Here is a 22,045-nt window from a genome sequence, read left to right on the forward strand (position 1 = left end):
CCCATTTATCTGCAGTATTTCACACAATGGCCATATACATCCAAAAAATTCATTGTTAATTAAAAAAAATAAGAAGTGCTTTGAAATGCATAGTCATGAAAAATGGCATGCTTTTTAAATCTATGATGAGGCATCATTTGGAAGGCAGAACTTAGAAGAACATCTTAAATTTTTACCTCTTTCCCTTTTCTAATTTTGGACTAATCCTGTCATTGTCCTTATCCTTCTAAATCAATTCACTCCTGCATCTTTTTCTTTGCCATATCTTCTCCCCAGAGTTGCCTCATTCAGTAAACTCTCCCACACTCCAATACCCACAGTGACCATGCAAGCCGGGAGCCTGCTGTAACAGCTGCAAATCCTATTTAGATTGAGTCACACTGAATTATGCATACAGCTGAGGCAGAGCCATTGCCTCATTTATGCAGGCCTATCTGTCTGCTGATGTGGATGCACATGAAGGGGGGCGGTTGTTGTTTTTGTGTCAGGAGCTTGGCTGGGAGGTCAGAGATTCTCAATCAGATGTGTATTAATGTGTGCAAGTTTGTGTGGCTAACTTTCCTCATGTCTGCACAGGTGAGTTCTCTCTCTGCCGTGTTAACAACGGAGGATGTCAGGACCTGTGTTTGCTGACCTCTGAAGGAAGAGTCAACTGCAGCTGTCGGGGAGACAGGAAGCTTTTGGAAGACAACACCTGCATAGGTAATGCAAGAATTCATAAAAACAAAAGTCTGCCTTACAAACTTTCTTGAGATGGCAGAGAGGTGATAGCAAAAATATCAAAAACTGTTTTAACCATTATAAGTAACGTTAGGAGGCTTTCAAGATGGCACAAATAGTTTTTTGTAACTCTAAACAACCTACAGTGCACAGAATAAACCTAATTCACATCAATATTTGGTGTGACCACCCACTGACTTTAAAAGGGCTCAGTTTCTCCTCAGTGCATGTACTTTCAAGCAGGTTGTTCAGAGCATCTTGGAGAAATCATCACATTTCTTCTGTGGATTTTATCTCTCAGTTGCTTATGTTTTGCCATTTAATCCCAGTTTGACTCAGTGATGTTATATTGGAGCTGTGGGGGGACCATCTGTTGTAGGATTTGTTATTCGTATAGTTGAAGATGGTTTATTATGACTGTGGCTGTGTGTTTGAGGCCATTGTGATGAATTGCTGAATAAATTGGAGACCAATCAGATGCCTGTCTGACAGCAGTGCACGATGGACAAGAATCTAAATATCTTAAGTGCCTAAAATCCTTGCACAGAATTATTTTTTTTAGATATTTTTTTAGACACACTTCTACATATATAACATTTTAGATAGTAATAAACACAGACTGAGTTTAGGATCTGTCTTTACTGCATGCTTTGGTATATCCAGCTCTTCCTAACTGCCTTTTTCTGTTCGTGTCCATCAGCCCTCAACACTACGTGTAACAACATTGACGAGTTTGAGTGTGGAAATGGAGACTGTGTCAACTACACCCTGACTTGTGATGGCATGGCCCATTGCAAGGACAAGTCTGATGAGAAACAGTCCTACTGTGGTGAGTGGAACCTTTTTCCTCTGTCAACACACTTTCAACTGTATTTTCCTTGTTGACGTTTGTAACTCGAGTCCCTCCTGTCTGGTTGTCAGCCAATCGTGTGTGTAAAAAGGGCTACAGACGATGTGTAAACAGCCGTTGTGTGGGTCACAGCTCCTGGTGTAACGGGCAGGACGACTGTGGAGACAATTCTGATGAGCTCTTCTGTAACAGTGAGTCAAGATTACCACCAATAGACATTTAATATTCTAAATTGTGCTCTACCTAAATGCCATCTCTTTCTTTTTGAATACTTGCCAGCCACACTGTGCACAGTGGATCAGTTCCAGTGCAGAGATGGAAGCTGCATCTCAAACTCCAGCAAGTGTAACCAGAAGGTGGACTGTGAGGATGCTAGTGATGAGATGAACTGCAGTAAGTTAAATGATCACATTCAGTCAGAATTATTAAATGTCATGTGAAAGTCAACACTGCTCTCCCAGATTGTAGTATAAAGTTATGCCTCTGTCATTGTTAAGCTGCCACAGATTGTTCCAGTTACTTCCATCTGGGAGTGAAGGGAGTGACATTTCAGAAGTGTGAGTTCACCACCCTCTGCTATGCACCTTCATGGCAGTGTGACGGAGCCAACGACTGTGGGGACTTCTCAGATGAAAGAAATTGCCCAGGTATTTTAATAGCATCTCACAGCCAAATATGCGTGCGGCGTTTGAAGGAGATGTGAAATTATTTTTTCACAGGTGGATTGGAGCAAAAAGAACAATTTGGATTATGCCAAAAGGAACAGAAACAAACACAATGGATGTTTTCATCCATTAAATTGTGGTTTGGGAGGTAATTCTCCTTGAAAAACATGGCAATGTAAATTTAATTTCCTCTTCAAGCTGGCTTAACTCTTTGATGTTTTCCTTTTAACTCACCACTTTTTGCTCTCTCTGCCAGGGAGCGGCAAAACAAAATGTCCAACACCCTTCTTTGCCTGTCCGAGTGGACGTTGTATCCCAATGAGCTGGACTTGTGATAAGGAGAATGACTGTGAGAATGGTGCAGACGAGGCCCACTGTGGTAAGTTCAGATAGCAGAAGCTAAACACGCTGCAGTGGAACAGACTATTGCTTTGTCTCAGCGCTTGTATTTTGCACTTCATACATTCTCTCTGCTGCTGTAGATAAGTTCTGCTCAGCCTCCCAGTTTGAATGTGGGAACCACCGTTGCATACCCAACCGCTGGGTGTGTGACGGAGCGGATGACTGCGGTGACAGCAGTGATGAAGACAGCAAATGCAGTGAGTGTCGGACACAAATCCCTAGTGAAAACAAGTAAAAGAGCAGTTAGTGCTGGCATATTTAGTGCCGAAGGTATTTTGACAGCTGTCGATTCTGCTGGGAGATGTAAACATGCACTGAATTCTCAAACTTGTCACCAGATTTGTGGATATTGTGAAACCCACTGCGCATTTAATCTGTTTTATCTGATATTAAACTGGCAGCTACATCACATTCCAGTAGTGCAAACAGGGAATGAAATATTGGCATATGTGCAAAAAAGTTAGGTTCTTCTGCTTGAAACAGCTGTACAACAATTATTGCCATTAAAATCATGTTTAATAACTTCTTTCCATCGCAGAGACTAAAACCTGCAGTCCAGAAGCATTCCAGTGCCCCGGATCACACATGTGCATTCCTCAGCACTGGAAATGTGATGGCGACAAAGACTGTCCTGATGGAGCTGATGAGAGTGTGAAAGCTGGCTGTGGTGAGTGGTGGGATAAAATATTTTACTAATCCTCTGAGAGAAAGGAGTATCTATACTGCACTGTAGATGCATAAAACATTCTCATCTTATTCACTCACCAAACATTTTTTTTGTCTCAGTCTTCAACAACACCTGCAGCAGCAACGAGTTCATGTGCCAGAACCGACAGTGTATTCCCAAACACTTTGTGTGTGACCATGACAAGGACTGCAGCGATGGCTCAGATGAGTCCCAGGAGTGTGGTGAGTGGACCCATGACCTCTTATTCCTGATGAAGGGATCTCACCTCGTTGCTCTTTTTTTTTTTTTTTGAACAAGTGCTGTTTGTTGCTGCAGAGTATCCGACATGCGGACCCACCGAGTTCCGCTGTGCCAACGGACGCTGTCTCATTCAGAGTAAATGGGAGTGTGATGGAGACTTTGACTGCCACGACCAGTCAGATGAAGCGCCAAAAAACCCACGCTGCATTGGCACAGGTTTGTTGCAAACAGTCACTCCACTAGCACTTTACTCCTGACTTTTCTGACATTTAATTTATTTTACTTTTGTTAATCTGTGTGCCAGATGTAGCCCGATGTCATACTAGAGTTTATCACATTTAAACATGTCGACGTCAAAATAAAAATGCGGTCCAGACGAAGGACTAGTAAAGCTTACATTTAGCAGATCAACAGAACAGGAAGAAAACATAGGCAAGCCACATTCATCATATATCAATATGTGAATGAACGTTTTTTAACGAGACACCAATGCCAAGTATTTCTTTTATAACGGAAAGCATTTTTAACAGTTGTGATTGAAATTATTTCCTGAGGCTCTGAAATTCTTTCAGCTGCACTGGTTAACATTTTCTCTTCATTTGTTTCTCATTTCATTGGCTTATTTCATGGAACAGAGAAGAAATGCAACGACACTGCGTATGCCTGCAATAATGGAAACTGCGTCAATGACACTTTGCTCTGTGACCATAAAGACGACTGTGGCGATGGCTCTGATGAGCTGAACTGCTTTATTAATGAGTGCTTAAACAGCAAACTGAGTGGCTGCTCCCAGCTCTGTGAAGACCTTAAAATAGGGTTTAAGGTAAGTGAGCAGCATGAAATTGCGACTTGAATTCTCTCGTAATGGATGTGGAAAAGAAGCAGCACGGACTTTCGCTTTACCTGCTCTGCGTTTTGCTCCCTCACAGTGTAGATGCCACCCCGGCTTCCGTCTGAAAGATGATGGGAAGACGTGTGTCGACATAGATGAATGCACAACCACTTATCCCTGCACGCAGCGCTGCATCAACACACACGGCAGTTTTCACTGTCTGTGCGTGGAGGGTTTCCAGCTTAGCCCCGAGAACCCCACGATATGCAAATCCGTTTCTGGTAAGAAACATGATGGATTAATAACATTCAGGCGAGTGTTTAAGGTAAATCCACTCACATGTGATGTCTCCCTCTGTGCAGATGAAGAACCCTTCCTCATCTTTGCCAACCGCTATTACCTGAGGAAGCTCAACTTGGATGGCACCAACTACACACTGCTCAAACAGGTGAGACCTGCAGATACTGTGTGCTCGTTTGATGTGACTAGAAAATCCCGAGAACCATCCTGCAGGAGTTTATCTCCTCCCCAGACTAATGCAGCTCCTGTGCTTTGACAGGGATTGAACAATGCTGTGGCTCTGGACTTCGACTATCGCCAACAGATGATTTATTGGACAGATGTGACCACCCAGGGCAGCATGATCCGACGAATGCACATCAACGGCAGCGATGTGCAGGTCAGTGTAGCAGCATCTTGTCTAGGGAAGATAAGGGGACAGTAAAATGTGCTGGTAAAACCTGCCTGCCTTCTCAATGTTACATTTAAAATCATGAATTAATCTTCATTTGTGTGTGTGTGTATGCAGTGAAAACCCAGGAGAAATAATAAACTCCGGCGCTGTGAAACACAGAATTTAGAAAGGAAAAACTGCTTGTTCATTTGTCAGGTCCTTCACCGCACATCACTCAGCAACCCAGATGGTCTGGCAGTGGACTGGGTAGGAGGAAACCTGTACTGGTGTGATAAGGGACGGGATACTATTGAGGTGTCAAAGCTGAATGGAGCATACCGGACAGTTCTGGTCAACAATGGCCTGAGGGAGCCTCGTGCTGTGGCTGTGGATGTACGCTACGGGTAAGAGTGACGCAGCAAAACTTAGAAAAAGTACTGGCAGTGCAAAATAGGTGCACTTCACTAACACCACAAAACCCTGCCTTTTTAGTTCAACTGCCTCCTTAGTTGCCAGTTATATAAGTAAATGTGTATCAGACTGGCTTAGATAGTGTAAAGAATACCGTATTCTCTTGTGGTTTTCACACAAAATGAATCTAGCATCTATTCAATTTAAATTATGATTTGATATGAACAGAAACCCTAATTAATACACAACATCCTTGGCAGGTACCTATACTGGTCTGACTGGGGAGACACCCCCCACATTGGGAGAATTGGGATGGACGGTACCAACAGGAGTGTCATTGTAGAGGATAAGATCACTTGGCCCAATGGCCTGACGCTGGACTTTGTCAATGACCGTATCTACTGGGCCGATGCCCGGGAGGACTACATTGCATTTGCCAGCCTTGACGGAACCAACAGACACACAGGTACCACACATAAACACATCATAGTGTCTTTATGCACTTTTCCAGTTGTTGTTGCTAACTTGTTTGCCTTTGTGCCTGTACCCCTGTAGTTCTGACTCAGGACATCCCCCACATCTTTGCTATGACTCTGTTCGAGGAATACATATACTGGACGGACTGGGAAACAAAGTCCATCAACAGAGCTCATAAGACGCTGGGGACCAATAAGTCCATGTTGATCAGCACCCTTCACAGGCCAATGGACGTCCACATTTACCACCCGTACCGCCAGCCTGAAGGTAGGACTGAGTCACCTGCCATTCACAAGCATATGCAAATCTTCATCTATATCTTGGTTTCAGTCTCATTGCACTTCATTGTGCTTCACTACATTTCCTTTTCATTCAGTGGCAGACCACCCATGCCAGATAAACAATGGAGGCTGCAGTAACCTATGTTTGCTCTCCCCTGGAGGGGGCTACAAGTGTGCCTGCCCCACTAACTTTTACCTGGCTGCTGATGGCAAACAGTGCTTGTCCAACTGTACCGCAAGTCAGGTGAGCTAGTCTGAAACTGCTTTACAAATATGCCCATATTAAGACGTTATCTGACTCAAAATATTTTTTTTCTCTTCTGCTTCTTCAGTTTGTTTGCAAAAACGACAAATGCATTCCATTTTGGTGGAAGTGTGACACCGAGGATGACTGTGGGGACCGTTCAGACGAGCCTGCAGACTGCCGTAAGTGATGAACGCAGCCAGACTGTCGTAGTCATCATTTACTACTGTTGCTTTATAGTGTTTTGTTAGTCACTGCTCATTATGTTCTGCATGTTCTCCCTCTAGCTGAGTTTAAGTGCAGACCTGGCCAGTTCCAGTGTGGTACCGGGATCTGTACCAACCCAGCCTACATCTGTGACGGAGACAATGACTGCCAGGACAACTCTGATGAAGCCAACTGCGGTACATGCAATTAAATATACTTTGATTTTTTTTAAATAAAATTTTAAATTTGAAAATCTGAAAAGATATTCTTTGGAACTCACTGTTTGTTGTATTATTTCAGACATCCACGTGTGCCTGCCGAGTCAGTTTAAATGCACCCACCCCAGTCGCTGCATCCCTGGCATCTTCCGTTGCAATGGGCAGGACAACTGTGGAGATGGAGAGGATGAGAAAGACTGTCGTAAGTCATCTAGTTCCCTTAGGCTGTTGTTTCTTTAGTTTTTGCCCAGCTAGTGGCAGTGTCTATGCATGATGTTTTCATCACTATTGCATGACTGCCTGTTTATTTTAACACACTGGTTTAGAACAAGATATCTGTAGCCTGAAATTTGTCCCCACTTAACCCACACTTTTACCTTTTACATGCTGTATCTAAAAATCTAATGAGCAGACAGGAAATTTCTGAACACTTTGATGCTCCCCAGAGGATCTTTGTCTGTTTTGACCTTTCCTTTAGCAATGCCTTTAGGACAAATGATGTTGCATAATGTAATTGCCATGGCATTTGCTGAGGACATTCATTGTCCACAGAGGGACGTTACATGAACTGTTCGATTGTACCATCCCAAGGTCAAAATTTACATTTTATCACGTTTAACTGCAGGGCTATAAGAATAGCAAAATCTCTGTGTTATTATGTAAGGAGTGTTGCAGTTTCTAGGGTGCAGTAGTGGAACTAAAGCATTTTAGTCTTTCTAAGATGTGACATTTGCGACTAGGTGGCAGTTTGTCTTTATATGGCATAAATGGTCCAATCTGTCTTTCTTTTGTGCAGCTGAAGTAACGTGTGCCCCCAACCAGTTCCAGTGTGCCATCACTAAGCGCTGTATTCCACGGGTGTGGGTGTGTGACAGGGACAATGACTGTGTGGATGGATCTGATGAGCCTGCCAACTGCAGTAAGACGAGGCTTTTCATTACTGCATCAAACAACACCTCTGCTCATGAAGAAAGTGTCCTCTGCAGCATGGAAATTGTTCTCTAATAGAATCTGGCCAATTATATTGATGGGAAGCAGTAAATTTAGCATTAAATGACTGAATCTATTGAATATTGCTTCAAAACGAAAACTTACAACTATATAGTGCAACATAGGTGACTGAAGATTTTCACTTGCCTCATTTTTTATATGTTTGTTGCTTGGCTGCTTCAGCTGAAGCAATTACTTTTACGAGATCAATAAAAACAGTATGATGTATTAATTCTGTCACAGAAACACAAGTGAATAAGCTCGTATTTTCGTGTGTAGTGTTCAGATGCCTAATCCATTAAATCCTCTCTGTTGCAGCTCAAATGACTTGTGGTGTGGATGAGTTCCGCTGTAAGGACTCGGGGCGCTGCATCCCGGCTCGCTGGAAGTGTGACGGAGAGGATGACTGTGGAGACGCTTCAGATGAACCCAAGGAGGAGTGCGGTAAGTTGTAGAAAGAGAATTAAAGTAAAGGAAGTTGATAATCAAAAGGGAAATGCTGAAAATGCCTGTTTATGCACAGATGAGCGGACGTGTGAGCCATACCAGTTTCGCTGTAAGAACAACCGCTGTGTACCTGGACGCTGGCAGTGTGACTACGACAATGACTGTGGGGACAACTCGGATGAAGACAAGTGTGGTAGGTTCTACTGATTTTCTGTCTTTGGAAAGAGATGCTGCCTGCTCACACACTCACACAGCTACAACTGTAGCTGTGTGAGTGTATAAAAACATCAATTTAGAACATTGAGCTCTGCTAAAGGCACATTGTTCAAATGCAGCAGGTTTTGTTGATAAAAAATGTCTCACCTTTCACTGTGTGTTTGTTATATTTACTCAACTGCACGTATGGTTGAGATTTGATTTCCTTTGAGTTAATTAGTTCTGTGGCCATTTGCACATCTCACATCATCTCATGTCTATTTTGCATTTCACACTGACCAGTTGCTGTGAGCCAGAGGTAGGTGTTGTCACAGTTTCAGATCAACCACAACCTCAACTACCCAGTCCTTTGTGTGCCCCCAGCTTGTCTTTTGTTCTGTGAGCCTTTTCCCTCTTTTTATTTAAAATCCCATTAGCTTCTCTAGTTCCTCCACTACGCACAGTGCACCATCCCCACCTGTGAGCCCATTGAGTCAACCCTGTGATATGAATTATCAGCTTTGTTTTATTCATGTGCTCTCATCAGAGCACCTTTAGTTCTTTTTCAGTCTGCTCTATTCCCACCTTTTCTCTTCTATATTTTCTTTCCTTAGGCCTCTCCTTGTTCCTTGTCTCTACTCTCTGTTCCTCCCTAATTGTCCTCTCTCAATCTTTTAAGCACTTCGCTCTTTTTTCTTTAGAGCCTCGTCAGTGTTCAGAGAGCGAGTTTGCCTGCACAAATGGCCGCTGCATTGCCGGGCGCTGGAAGTGCGACGGAGACCACGATTGTGCTGACGGTTCAGACGAGGTATCACTCAACCATTTCCTTCCCGGTTAACTATCTGCTGTGAAATGTAATACACTGTGGGCACTAATGAAAGGAATTCTGTGCTTTTGGTTCAGAATGGCTGTGATGTGAAGTGTGACAGTGATCAGTTCCAGTGCAAAAATAACCATTGCATCCCCATACGCTGGCGCTGTGATGCTGATGCTGACTGCATGGATGGCAGTGACGAGGAGAAATGTGACAGCGGTGGTACGAGGCTTGCAGTTGTTCTTCCTGGATGTTTTAAACAGGCATACTGCTTGAAATATGAAAGTATACAACTGCTGATGTTATGTGTCATTCATTCCTCTTTCCTTTCCAACTCACCATTGTGCTTTAGTGGGCAAACACTGTCCTGTGGATGAGTTCCAGTGCAACAACACTCTTTGTAAACCGCTAGGCTGGAAGTGTGATGGTGAGGACGACTGTGGAGACAACTCTGATGAGAACCCAGAGGAGTGCGGTGAGAATCTCTGCATTTCATGTGCTGACAGTATTACAAAAGACCATTTGATGCCCTGCTGACTTTATTGTTCCTTAATGCTTGTCTCCTGTACTCCTTTAGTTAAATTCCAGTGTCCACCCACCAGGCAGTTCCGCTGTCATAATGATCGTGTGTGTCTGCCAGTATCAAAACACTGCGATGGTGTGAACAACTGTGGGGACAACAGCGATGAAGTCAACTGCCGTGAGTTTGCTGACAAAAGATACAAGAATTAATTTTTGCTTTAGCTGCAAGACAGAGACTGGGGCAACTTTTTCACATGCTAATCAAGGTAATAATGTGTCTATGACCCCTGTTTTCTCCCGCCAGCGCCTCCTACCACACCAGTATGCCAAAAGGATGAGTTCCAGTGCTCCAATGGCCGTTGCATCAGCTCTGTTCTGCGCTGTAACTACTTCAATGACTGCGAAGACTACGGCTCTGATGAAATCAACTGCAATAAGAAAGGTGGGTTGTGTCACATTTGTCATAATGACAGTGTACATTCTTCAGTTATCTGTGTGACTACGTCCTCCCTGTTCCACTACCTGCAGACACGGTGCTGAACGACTGTCGCAGTAATCGGACGGTGTGTGGAGATGGAGATGAAGCTCACTGTGTGGTGAACGGCACTGACTCGTTCTGCTCCTGTAAACCCGGCTTCCAGTCCTACGGACGAAACAGATGTGAAGGTACAGTTTTCTCTGCCCACAGCATGATTTTTCACTTTGTGTTGGGGCTTGAAACGATGTGTATCATGTGCTCCACAGATAAGAATGAGTGTCAGCAGTTTGCAGTTTGCTCCCACATCTGCAACAACACCAAAGGTTCCTACAAGTGCAGCTGCCACAAGTACTTCACCAGAATCAATGACACCTGCAAGGCTGATAGTGAGTACTTCTAACAACATTTAGTTAACTTTACAAGCATATGCTTATCTATGTATGTACATCCTTTTTCCGCATCTCGTCTCTACTACAGTGGTCACTTTGTCTTTTCCCTACGCATCTCCAGCTCAGAGACAAGTGCTCTACATTGCGGATGATAATGAAATCCGCAGCCTGGACCCTTCCATGCCAAACTGGCGCTATGAGCAGATCTTCCAGGGTGATGCCAACGTGCGCATAGATGCCATGGACCTGCACGTGAAGACGAATCGCATTTACTGGACAAACTGGCACACGGGGCGCATTTCATCCTATGATTTGCCTTCTTCCTCCTCTCCCAATAGTAATCGCAACCGACGCCAAAGTGACTCCAGGGTCACCCATCTTGAGGTAAGTGTGAATAAGTTTGCTCATATTAGATGTTTTACATGCCTGTATGCAGAGGATCTAACATAATATAAAGCAGGAGTGTCCAATTCTGGAGATTTTTGCTGCAGTTTCACCGTTTTTTATGTTCAGATTCCTGATCTGAAGATGCCCCGTGGCATCGCTGTGGACTGGGTGGCAGGGAATCTGTACTGGACTGATTCGGGAAGAGACATCATTGAAGTGGCTCAAATAAGTGGAGGACGTCATCGCAAAACCCTGATCTCTGGCATGATTGATGAGCCCTATGCCATTGTAGTTGATCCCCAGAGAGGGTGAGTGGGTCTTGGGCTATCGGTGGTCCAGTCAAACAGGAACAGAAGCTACAAGAATGCAAACTGGGATTCAGTTGTGGTAACAGCAGTGATAAAGAAAGCTTTTACTTTTCATCAGGAAAATGTACTGGGCGGACTGGGGCAACCACCCCAAGATTGAAACGGCTGCTATGGATGGGACAATGAGAGAGACGCTGGTGGAAGAAAACATTCAGTGGCCAACTGGTAAAATGCTACTCTTTAAACATCTTGTCAATAGTAAATACAAAGTGTAAGGATTTCCTTTTTGAACATTTCCTAACACTACTCTCTGTTTGTATAGGTCTGGCAGTGGACTACTTCAATGAGCGACTGTACTGGGCTGATGCTAAGCTCTCCTTGATTTGTAGTGTGAGACTGAATGGCAGTGATGCAGTCGTGGCTGTAAACAGCCTTAAAAACAGTTGAGTGGCACATCATCATCCACACGAATAGTCAGTCTTTATTATTCAGGAATCGTGTGTAATCCTTTGTGGGTCTTTGTTTCTACTCAGAGCTCCATCATCCCTTCAGCATTGACGTCTTTGAGGACTACATCTATGGTGTCACCTACATCAACAACTACGTCTTCCGAGTGAATAAGTTTGGCAAAGGCCCCATTGAGAACCTCACGACTGGAATGAACCATGCCACAGATATAGTCTTGCACCACCGCTACAAACAACCTGAAAGTGAGTCATAAAAAAGTAACTCTCAGCAACAACGTTGCCAAAAAACACAGAACAGTGAGGAACTGAAGGGACTTATTTTTACTCATTTTTAACAATGGCTCCCTCTCTTTCTGCCAGTCACTAACCCCTGTGACAGGAAGAAATGTGAATGGCTGTGTCTGTTAAGCCCCAGTGGACCAGTCTGCACTTGTCCCAATGGGCGCACGCTGGACAATGGCACATGTGTGGAGCTGCCCACTCCCACATTATCTCCTATCTGTGAGTGAACAGGCAGGCTCATGTACGCACACTTTAAATAATTTCAATTATTCTGTATGACTGAAAGATTTCATCACCTACAGCTCCTCCCAGTGGTCCCTGCTTGGTCCAGTGTTTGAACGGTGGCAGCTGTTTCCTAAACGCCCACAAACAACCCAAGTGTCGCTGCCAGCCTAATTATGGAGGAGATCGATGTGAGATTGATCAGTGCAGAGACTACTGCAAGAATGGAGGCACATGTACACCCTCTCCTACAGGTTAGACATGAACATGACAATTTGTCTTGAAATGTGGCTGTGTAGACCACCTTTATGTTTTATTGGCCTGGTAACATGACACATGTACTTTCTTCTCATTGTCCCTGTTAACCTTTCCCTCTGTGTCTCTTAATGTGTCTGTCCTCCTGCAGGTTCTCCTACCTGTCGATGCCTGACAGGCTTTACAGGGCCAAACTGTAATCTGCACACTTGTAAGGATTACTGCAAGAATGGAGGCAATTGTACCGTCAGTGCAGGAAACCAGCCGACCTGCAGTTGTCCAGCTGACTTCCTTGGCGACCGGTGCCAGTACAGTGAGTGTTCCCACTGTATATCTGATACGCAAGTGTTAAAATCTTGACATGCTTCTGCTAACCAGTTGAAAGCCTAAAAATGAAGGCAGAATTACAGTAATGAGAATATGTAATAGATTACAGTGTGTTAGTAAGTTGTGCACTTACACGTGTCTGTGTGTTTGAGCAGGAAGCTGTGAGAACCACTGCCTACACAAAGGTACATGTCTGCAGAGTGAAGATGGTTCCAAGCTGTGCCGCTGTCTGCCCCAGTACACTGGCAGCACATGTGAGATTGATAAGTGTCACTACTGTCGTGACGGAGAGTGTATCCCCAGCAACGGTTTTACAACTACAGGGGACTTCACCTGTCGGTAGGAGGACTCATGGGCACATAATCTACTTTACATCAAGGACCTACAAACTTAAATACAGAGTTAGTCTCCTCTCTTACATTTTTTTTCTATTTTGTTAGCTGCACAAATGGAAGAGTCCAGCCCAGCTGCTACACATGCGACACCAATGAGTACTGTGCAAATGGCCAATGCTCTATAAACCCCATCACTCGCCTTCCAGAGTGCAGGTACGGAGCAGAGTGTACTCATCCACATTTGTTGCCATTCAATCCGAATGCATCACTGCATAGAGTGCTACATGCATATCTCTATTTTCTGTCTCTGGGTGTGTGTAGATGTTCACCTGGATGGGCAGGACATCGCTGCGCGTCTGCGGCCAGCAGCAATGATAGCTCAGCTTCAGGTGGACGTAAGTCAACACTTCTGCAATGGCAGTACTGTCAGAGGTTCCTTAAATTTCAAATGCTGAGATGAGGTCTGTTGTTTAAATTCTTTCTTGATGTTTGTATGTCTGTATGCAGGCACAACCTCTATAGTGATCCCAGTGCTGCTGCTGTTGCTGCTGCTTCTTCTTGGTGTAGGAGCTTTGTTCTGGTACAGGAGAAGGATGAGAGGGTGAGTGACAGTTTGACATTGTACCATTCAAAACATGAGACCTCTTTTTGTTTTTGCACTCTCTTTTTCCTCCCTCTTCTTTCTTTTTCTTTCTTTCTTCAGTTTGCACTGTTACTCTCCTCTCTGTAATGGCATCTCTTCTGCTCCTCAGGTCTAGCCGGCCCGGCAAAACCGGCTCCAGGCGCTTGCGGTAACGGTTGCCAGGGTTACACTTTTTGCTCCATGCCTTCTTTCAGTTCTGCATTCTGATGCTGTCTCTTTCTTTCCCCTTAACCATGAGTCGTGGTTGCTGTGCAGTGTTTGGTCCTGTGGTGAATGTCTGTGCCATTTTCTCTGATATTCATGGGAGCTGTGGGCCATCCCGCTCCTACAGTATCTGTCCTGTTCAGTTTTCTCTCTTCGGAGCAGCTTCAAGGCAGATCTATTGAAAAGATGCATTGAATAGATCTGTATATGTATTAGCCGGTGCCGTAGATCTCTCATATTGTTGTCCATCATATTGTGCCATATTGTACTGTGCTGTGGTTTGCACTGTGGTAGTGTCTCTTATAGTGAGAGATGGAGTCCAACAGCATTCTTCCAAGCTCAGATTGGAAAATGCATCTCAAAAAATCCAGCATTTACCAAGACACAGGATCGATTGTGGATTTATTGTGGTCTGGAGAAATAGTCTGTGCACTGACAGTCCTGTATTCAGGTCCACTGTGTCTGGATCTGACCTGGACTACATGAATGCTGGGTATGTGTTGGTGCCTGTGCTGTGGCTAAGCCTGGATGGTGGTGAGAGTCATGCAATGCCTCTTCCCTCCCTTCGTAATGTGGCTGTGTTCCTGCTTGCACTGTTCAGGCTACTCAAGTCTTGCATCAGAAGTCGAAGGTGTGACTGTGTCTTTGATGTTTTGCGTAGGGCCAAGGGCTTCCAGCACCAAAGGATGACCAACGGGGCCATGAATGTTGAGATCGGAAACCCTGCTTACAAGATCTACGAGGGCGAGCCTGATGACGATGCCGGGGAGCTGCTAGACGCAGATTTCACGCTGGATCCAGACAAGGTAGACAAGATTAGCATGTATATACCTACAGCCATACTGTCGCCTCCTACACGTTATCTAATGGATGCCTTTTCCTCCTTCCAGCCCACCAACTTCACAAACCCAGTATATGCCACTCTGTACATGGGAGCTCACAACAGTCGCAACTCTCTGGCCAGCACAGATGAGAAGAAGGAGTTGCTATCACGTGGAGATGAGGAGCCCCTTGTGGACCCACTGGCATAGACTGTCCATTAGCCTAGATCATGCTATTCCAAACACACCCCTCTTCTTGCCTTTTAAAGAAAAATTAAACAAAAAAAAAAATCGATAAAAAGTGTGAGAGAAAATTGAGAAAAAGTGTGAACACTGTATAAAATGTACAAAAATGAAGGACTACTTTTGTATGTGATTGCAGTATTATATTTTGTTCTTTTGAGATTCCTCTGGTCAAAAACAAATAACATTTTCTATGAGAGATTTTTAATTTACACTTTGTCCCTTACCCTTTACCTAAATAGCCACTACCTCTGTGCAAAATGAAATGGAAACAAGAAAATCAGAAGAAAAGATGCTATCATTGGAGCAATTTTAATTTTTTATTTTTGTATGAATTGTATAGAAAAGAAAAAAACATTGTTCCATTTCACCAGTGCCAACTATTTGTTGTTTGTGTTGACTTTGAGCGGGAAAGGCAAAACTCGTAGTTTTCTAAACCGGTACATATGTTGTCTTGCTGGGTTTTCTTTGCAAGATTGTGTGAGGCAGATTTGTGATAGCACCGTTTGTGTATAGCACATGTAAAATGGTAAAACTACAGTATTTCCACATGATTTTTTCTCAGAAAACAATGTTCATGAAATGATTGTGTTGTCTTCCTTGCACAGAATATCACTTTTTACGGTATACTGTAGGCTTTATACCGTAAGATGTAAAGCGGATGTGTTTGTTTTTATCACATTGTATAACAGCTGGAGCTTGGGTGTTGCTGAAGTGAAGAGGATCAGAGGTGGTGTATGACTGTGGAGTTGGAGAATGAGGATGCTGGTTGTGGGTTAAACATTCCAGGCAAAGTATTAGATGAAGGTTACAGATGTGAAGTGATAGTTGGGGTGATTGCCTTCAAGGAGGGGCAGTTGGCTGTGCTTTCATAGCCGTTGGGAGGGCCATTGCAGACACAAAACTTTGAGGAGTATTGTCATGTCTGCACTATTTAGCTGTTACAGGGGTCTTCCTCCAGAGGGAAAGGGAGGTTGCAATTATGGTAAAATGTGAGGAAGGAAAAGATGCGTTTGTCTTTTACTTCTCCCATGCATTTTTTTTTTTTTTTTTTTTGTAAAGACCAGATAACGTCCATCTGGCTTTGTGAGTAAATTTATCTTTCTGCCTTTAGAGGATCAAAGTCTGTATGTTCACAGTTTTGTAAGGACTCCGTCTTAAGTGCATTATGTTCATTTGGTCCTTAGTATTTCTCTGTTGTTCTTGAGCTCTTTCCAATCTCTTATTCTCCTCTGTGCCCTGCTGCTGCTAATGCTACCATTCTGGTCGCTCTGACACGCCCTTACGCTCAGCCTCTGTCCCAAAATGCTGCTTCTGTCAGAAATGTGTCAGCCATATCTTAATGCATGTGAAAAGTAACACAAGTCTTCAATGTAACTACAATAACAAGTTTTTATTTTGCTTACCTGTCAGCGAGTGTTATTTTATGCTGTTGTATATGTTTCATCTTTAATTGAGAGAGAAGTACAATCATTTTACCTAAAGAACATTTTTGCAAAATCATACGTGCATTTTCAGAATTGTTTTTGATTAGTCTTTGTTTTTTTAAATGAAAAATGACACATAGCTTTTATAGTACACGATGCATGGAGGCTCAGACTTTCTTCTGGAAAGAGAATAATGTTTAATTTTGCTGGAGTACTTTACAAACTAAATAACAGATATTGTTATAAATAAAATTTTAAAAATTGTACAGAAAACAAACTCCATTTTATTCTGTGTTTTGTTTACAACCAGCCTTGAGAAAATAATGTCATGAGTCAGCGTGGCTTAATTTAATCATTTATTTGGCTAACCACCAGTAAATCATGTCATCTGTGTGGTAGAGATAAGGTTGCAATTACAGGAAAATTTCATTTTAATGATACATGTTGAAAAACTCAAAAATCAAAAAAAAAAAAAAATTTCATTAAAGAAACGCATATGTCGATAATATAAATTGCTAAATAATAAACTCTTAAGCTGTAAATATTTTCCAGTGCACTTCAAGCAACCATTACTGATCTCATTAAACATTACCAGTGAAAAAACAGCTAAATATTTTGAATTACTGTTTAATAGCTTGTCTGTATACTTGGTGAAAAGAATCAGGGGACAAGTGAAGAGTTTGATGGAACTCCACGTTCCATCAAACTCTTCACTTGATGCCTTTAGCCTTCAGCTCCTCCCTGACTCTGCTCAGATAGTTGGGGTCAGGATAGCCAAAACTGTTGAAACAGGATGAACAAGGGTTAACATTTATGATATTTCAACAGAATAAACACTGAAAAGAATATATACTGATCTGCCAGAACATTAAAATCACTGACAGGTGAAGTGAATAACATTGATCATTTTGTTATAAATAAATGTTTTACTGGGACATCTTGGGTCCTGGCATTCATGTAGAAGTAAATTTGATGCATAGCACCCATCTAAACATTGTTGCAGGCCAAAAATCTGGAGGATGCACCAGAACACGATGTAGATGTAAATAATATTAGACTGGTGGTTTTAATGTTGTGACAGACTAGTGCATACTAAAACAGAAGAAAGCGAATGTGGCTGCAGCACCTCTGTGGTCCTCCTGCAGTGGACGTTTTGTGATGGATGTCGTTCCAGGTCACCTGGTTGTCCATCCCAGTTGTTCTGGACATCCCAACAGTGAAAATGAGCTTCTGGGCAAATGCTTGTTTCAACAGCTGCAGCACTTCTTTTCCCTCCTTGTTGTCTGGAAGATATGCTGTTCTGGTAATTCCAGCATAGTGCTGTCCAGGTTTGGGATGTTTGCCCTGCAAAAGGAAAGCAATACATTTGACAGAAATCAATATAAAAACAATACAAAAATTAACACACAATTGAAATGAAAGGCATTTAGGCATTCAAATAAATTATTTACCGTCTGTATTCCACTTGGAATATCATAGGTGATCACTATAGTGCCACAGTCTGTGAATCCAGGCAGCTGCATGGCATATGTAGTCCATGTCATTGTTCCATCTGGCTGGTCTCCCTCTATCACACCAAAAACATCTTTGCATACAGGGCAGGTGGGGCCCAAGCTTTCCTCAGCTCGTTGCAGGCATCCCTTACAAAATTCATGTTTACACTTGAGTTGTTGCTTATTGGTAAATACATCCATACATATAGGACAGGTTTCATCTTTATCATCTCCTGCTGCTGCTGCTGCTCCACCTCCTGTGGGTGCTTCAGTGTCCTTCTTGCTGAGTCCTGGTCTTCCAATCACCACAGCAGCACTGGAGGCCCCCTCTGACTGATAATCACTGCTCGGGTTCTTCAGCGAGCTACTGATCCCAGTGGCACCATGGAGTTGATTGAAGCTCATTGGTGATGTGGCAGTCTTCTGGTACAGACGAACAAGAGCTCTGACAGCATGGCTCTCCATGGAGATGTTTCCTCCAGCTCCTTTGTAGCAAGCTTTAACACCGACTTTGCCTTTAGTGATGCCTGATTCTCTAAAGTCAACATTAAATGTAGCCTTGATCTTTTCTACTTGCTCATCGTAAGAGGTAGTCAGCAGCTTCCAGTTGCTCTCCTCTATGGTTAGTCCCGATTTGACAAGAGGGTCGTCACTGGTCATGTCAATCATCAGTGGTGTTTCTTCAGATGGCCATTCATAGTCTTCAAGAGAAGCTTTCATATTTATTTTCTGCATTGCATTTAAGGTCCTACTGAAATCATTTTGACTACTGCTTGGCCCGCACACTAAAATTTTGTCAGAGGACAGAGTAAGTAAAAGCTTGTTCTCATTTTTCTGGACAACTTTCAGTGCCTCACTCCACTGATCTGGATCTACGTACTTGAGAGGAATAACTGGGCCTGTGGATTCATTTAAGCAATCCTGGACGATTTTTGTGAACTCATTGAGAGCTTTCTGTGGGTCTCCATCTTTCTTGTCTGGTTCAAATGTTACTTTCACATCTGCCTTGATTGTAACTCCATTCTCCTTCTCTATCCGTTTAAGTTCCTCTTCGTAGATGCGGCTCACATACCAGAAATGGGACACTGGAACAGGACAACTGCAAGTCTCTTCTCCTACTGCAGAAGCTGTGCTACTCTGTTCCACTTGCTCCTGGGTAAAAACACATAATAATTCAGCAGAAAAAGAATCAAGTTTTATTGCAATTGTTTTAAGATTTGGTACGTTACATACAGCTTGTGGCTGTGACACGGAGGGACAGGAGTTCACTGAAGCCTCTGGTATGTCTGCATCCAGCTCTGGTGGTGTCAGACTAACAGATGTGATGGTGATTGGACTGTCGCCTTTCCTGGTAAGTTTTTGTCCATGCAGCATCCTAAGCTCACTCAAAGCTTTACAGGAAGACACAAAATATGGCACAAAAATATTTAAAACCCCTGTTCATGAAGGAAAAGGCCTAAATTAATGTTTATTAATGTAGTTAGGTAAACTCATGGCTTTGTGGGATTTTATGGTAACAATTAAAAGAACAGTTCTACTGTACCTGGGACAGGTTTAATCTCTATCACGACACAATCATCTCCTACGGTCTTTACAACTGTGCAATCTGCCTTTTTTTGTCTTTTGTTGAACCAAGATTGTAGAAGTCGCTGAAGATGTCTATCTGGTTTCTGTGGTGGATCAAACTCTGACCACTTAAATGAGATGCTGAGTAGTTCTTTATCTTCATCTTCATCCTGTGACGAAATCTTCCCACCCTGAAAACATGTAATAACGTGATGCAATAAAACACTGATATCACTGTGTAATCCTGAGTGATCAGAGTAGTCTCTAAATTTCAATGTATTTCAAGCAAAACAGAAAATAAACAGACATTTTTACCATTAAAACAGATTTTCTAAAATTCAACACTCAAAGACACTTTACATATAAAATCAACAAACATTAAAAATAAAGGAGCATCATAAAACAAGTCATAAAATACATCATAGTACATAGAAAAAGAAGTCAAAAATGATGAAAAAAACAGAATAAATTTTAGAATAACAATGAATCCTGCCAGGTTAGCTGCTCTTCAAACAAAGCAGATTAATACAAGCATTACTATTTATAAATGGAAAGTTATTTGTATGATGTTACCTTGCAACCTTGGAAGATTTCCCTTGTAACTAACACAGAATAGCTTTAAACAGTGTTGATAATATAATATCATATCATATCATATAATATAATATATCTCAGTCCCCAGAGGAGATGGTGTTCTTATAATGTTGGTCTTGTGCCATAAATCAAATACTTTCACTTTCACATACTATTTAGAGAAAACATGCAAACCAGCTGGAACTCAGCCAGGATTTTAGACTGGTTTAAGTACTGAACAAGTACAGATAGACACACTCACAAAAACTTACCTGGACAGATGCAACATGAGATACTGGTTGACCCAGATTTCCATCGTTAGCAGAGCCCTATACCAACCGAAAAGGAAGAAAACGGGGGGGAGGGGGGAAAGAAAATAATATCAATGAAACAATCAGACTTTCTTTATATAGCACTTTTCATACAAACAAAATACAACACAAAGTGTGTCACAAATAACTGACATAAAAATGCAATAAAACAGAACAAACAACTTGTTATAAATAAAGGAGGCTAAAACGCAGGGATTGAGGAACTGAGGAAAGGCTATGCTGTGAAACAAGTGCAATGAGGAAACACCAGATGATGACATAAAATAAGCTAGATAAATAAAATTAACTATTTGTTCTTAAAATAGAGTTAGCAATAGAAAAAGCAGTCAAAAATATTTTTTTTGAAACAGAACAAGATGCGATAAAAAATGAAGTTATGAACTGAACATAAAAATGGACCAAAATATGTTTTAAAAAAAAAGTGAATAAAAAAAATCAACAAATAAAATTAGGAGGAATAATAAATAAATAAACTATCGAATCTATCAACAGCCTCACTATAAAAGTAGGTCTTGCGTTTACTTTCAAAATTATCAACACTCAGCAATACTATCAACAATAAGGTAAACAAACAACCAGTATGTAAACGAACACATACTGAAGATAGTCACACTGCATTTTTACAGTTTTGTTTAGCAACAGAGCTAATTAAACATTTGTCACTGGTCCAGTGTTCAGCTTTAGTTTACAGTTTGGGTTTATAAAGTTACTCACGTCCTCAGTTTCCATGGGCTCCTCTTGGTCGTCAACATTGTCTGACATTTTGACTGACTTCTTCCTTTAAAACACACCGACCATTAGCGACATAAATGACAGTACAGTCTGCTGTAGTCAAACAACCACCTTATTTAGTGTATTTACATCAAAACTGCATCAGAAACTAGCTAACGAGAGCTACCAATGTCGAGTGCTAACTGCTGACGGCGATTATTGTCGCTCGACTCGGTTCAAGAAGCTTAAAGCAAACTTTAACATGCTATGACACTTATTTTATGACATATTTTTAATACGACTTTGACCATAACAATGTGTCGCCAGCTTTTACTATCTGTAGTTGTTTTGAATTTAAATTCAGCACGTATGACTTACCTCTGCGTGGCTGCTCTTCCTGATAAATGAAAGTGAAAGTGCTGCAGTTCAGAACAGACTAATAATGACACTGAAGGAAACCACTCCTACTTTTTATTTTTTAACGCACATCAACAAGAATCAGAGGTCTGTTTTCTCTGTAAACCTGATTTCGGTCCCAGAGACGAACAGAAACTGTCATTTTTTAGACTTAGACTTGGACTGATTTTATTAATTAAGGGAAATTCAGTTGTTACAGCAGCATGGATATTCAACAAAGGGGTAAACAATAAAACAACAGAATATTAGGGTAGAGGGGTCCGTGTACGGATCCGGTAATTGGATTTTC

At 42.2% G+C, this 22,045-nt stretch overlaps 2 protein-coding genes across 6 annotated transcripts in view; one reads left to right on the plus strand and one right to left on the minus strand.

The window, feature by feature from the left end:
* Positions 1-16,941, plus strand: part of LOC111587369 (low-density lipoprotein receptor-related protein 1-like) — a 99,171-nt gene extending 82,230 nt beyond the window's left edge. For 3 of the 5 annotated variants that reach the window (XM_055010878.1, XM_055010881.1, XM_055010880.1), the window contains 46 exons: positions 577-702; positions 1,421-1,549; positions 1,642-1,761; positions 1,850-1,963; positions 2,068-2,217; positions 2,492-2,614; positions 2,718-2,834; positions 3,176-3,304; positions 3,424-3,546; positions 3,641-3,781; positions 4,201-4,388; positions 4,495-4,678; positions 4,760-4,845; positions 4,957-5,076; positions 5,287-5,474; positions 5,742-5,947; positions 6,037-6,225; positions 6,335-6,483; positions 6,572-6,665; positions 6,771-6,887; positions 6,991-7,110; positions 7,705-7,827; positions 8,217-8,342; positions 8,422-8,538; positions 9,242-9,348; positions 9,444-9,576; positions 9,707-9,829; positions 9,932-10,054; positions 10,181-10,318; positions 10,405-10,542; positions 10,621-10,740; positions 10,865-11,127; positions 11,257-11,438; positions 11,557-11,663; positions 11,761-11,880; positions 11,972-12,148; positions 12,266-12,406; positions 12,490-12,663; positions 12,816-12,977; positions 13,147-13,330; positions 13,432-13,539; positions 13,648-13,721; positions 13,834-13,927; positions 14,079-14,117; positions 14,835-14,979; positions 15,064-16,941. In XM_055010878.1, coding sequence (XP_054866853.1) covers positions 577-702; positions 1,421-1,549; positions 1,642-1,761; positions 1,850-1,963; positions 2,068-2,217; positions 2,492-2,614; positions 2,718-2,834; positions 3,176-3,304; positions 3,424-3,546; positions 3,641-3,781; positions 4,201-4,388; positions 4,495-4,678; positions 4,760-4,845; positions 4,957-5,076; positions 5,287-5,474; positions 5,742-5,947; positions 6,037-6,225; positions 6,335-6,483; positions 6,572-6,665; positions 6,771-6,887; positions 6,991-7,110; positions 7,705-7,827; positions 8,217-8,342; positions 8,422-8,538; positions 9,242-9,348; positions 9,444-9,576; positions 9,707-9,829; positions 9,932-10,054; positions 10,181-10,318; positions 10,405-10,542; positions 10,621-10,740; positions 10,865-11,127; positions 11,257-11,438; positions 11,557-11,663; positions 11,761-11,880; positions 11,972-12,148; positions 12,266-12,406; positions 12,490-12,663; positions 12,816-12,977; positions 13,147-13,330; positions 13,432-13,539; positions 13,648-13,721; positions 13,834-13,927; positions 14,079-14,117; positions 14,835-14,979; positions 15,064-15,204 — 6,272 coding nt within the window. In that variant the 3' untranslated portion in view covers positions 15,205-16,941. The remainder of the gene's footprint in view (positions 1-576; positions 703-1,420; positions 1,550-1,641; positions 1,762-1,849; positions 1,964-2,067; positions 2,218-2,491; positions 2,615-2,717; positions 2,835-3,175; positions 3,305-3,423; positions 3,547-3,640; positions 3,782-4,200; positions 4,389-4,494; positions 4,679-4,759; positions 4,846-4,956; positions 5,077-5,286; positions 5,475-5,741; positions 5,948-6,036; positions 6,226-6,334; positions 6,484-6,571; positions 6,666-6,770; positions 6,888-6,990; positions 7,111-7,704; positions 7,828-8,216; positions 8,343-8,421; positions 8,539-9,241; positions 9,349-9,443; positions 9,577-9,706; positions 9,830-9,931; positions 10,055-10,180; positions 10,319-10,404; positions 10,543-10,620; positions 10,741-10,864; positions 11,128-11,256; positions 11,439-11,556; positions 11,664-11,760; positions 11,881-11,971; positions 12,149-12,265; positions 12,407-12,489; positions 12,664-12,815; positions 12,978-13,146; positions 13,331-13,431; positions 13,540-13,647; positions 13,722-13,833; positions 13,928-14,078; positions 14,118-14,834; positions 14,980-15,063) is intronic. The other 2 variants (XM_055010879.1, XM_055010882.1) reach the window with 1 other exon arrangement.
* Positions 16,942-17,007: 66 nt separating this feature from the next.
* LOC111587370 (E3 ubiquitin-protein ligase DTX3L-like) lies at positions 17,008-21,755 on the minus strand. Its single transcript, XM_023297298.3, has 8 exons — positions 21,718-21,755; positions 21,343-21,406; positions 20,569-20,625; positions 19,701-19,914; positions 19,391-19,548; positions 18,116-19,309; positions 17,791-18,008; positions 17,008-17,444 (listed from the first exon to the last, which is right to left on the minus strand). Exons 2-8 carry the CDS (start codon positions 21,388-21,390, stop codon positions 17,375-17,377), a joined length of 1,959 nt encoding a protein of 652 aa, XP_023153066.2. The 5' UTR covers positions 21,391-21,406; positions 21,718-21,755; the 3' UTR covers positions 17,008-17,374.
* Positions 21,756-22,045: the final 290 nt, after the last annotated feature.

This window comes from Amphiprion ocellaris, chromosome 5 (assembly GCF_022539595.1).
Source record: "Amphiprion ocellaris isolate individual 3 ecotype Okinawa chromosome 5, ASM2253959v1, whole genome shotgun sequence".
NCBI classification, from domain to species: Eukaryota; Metazoa; Chordata; class Actinopteri; family Pomacentridae; genus Amphiprion; species Amphiprion ocellaris.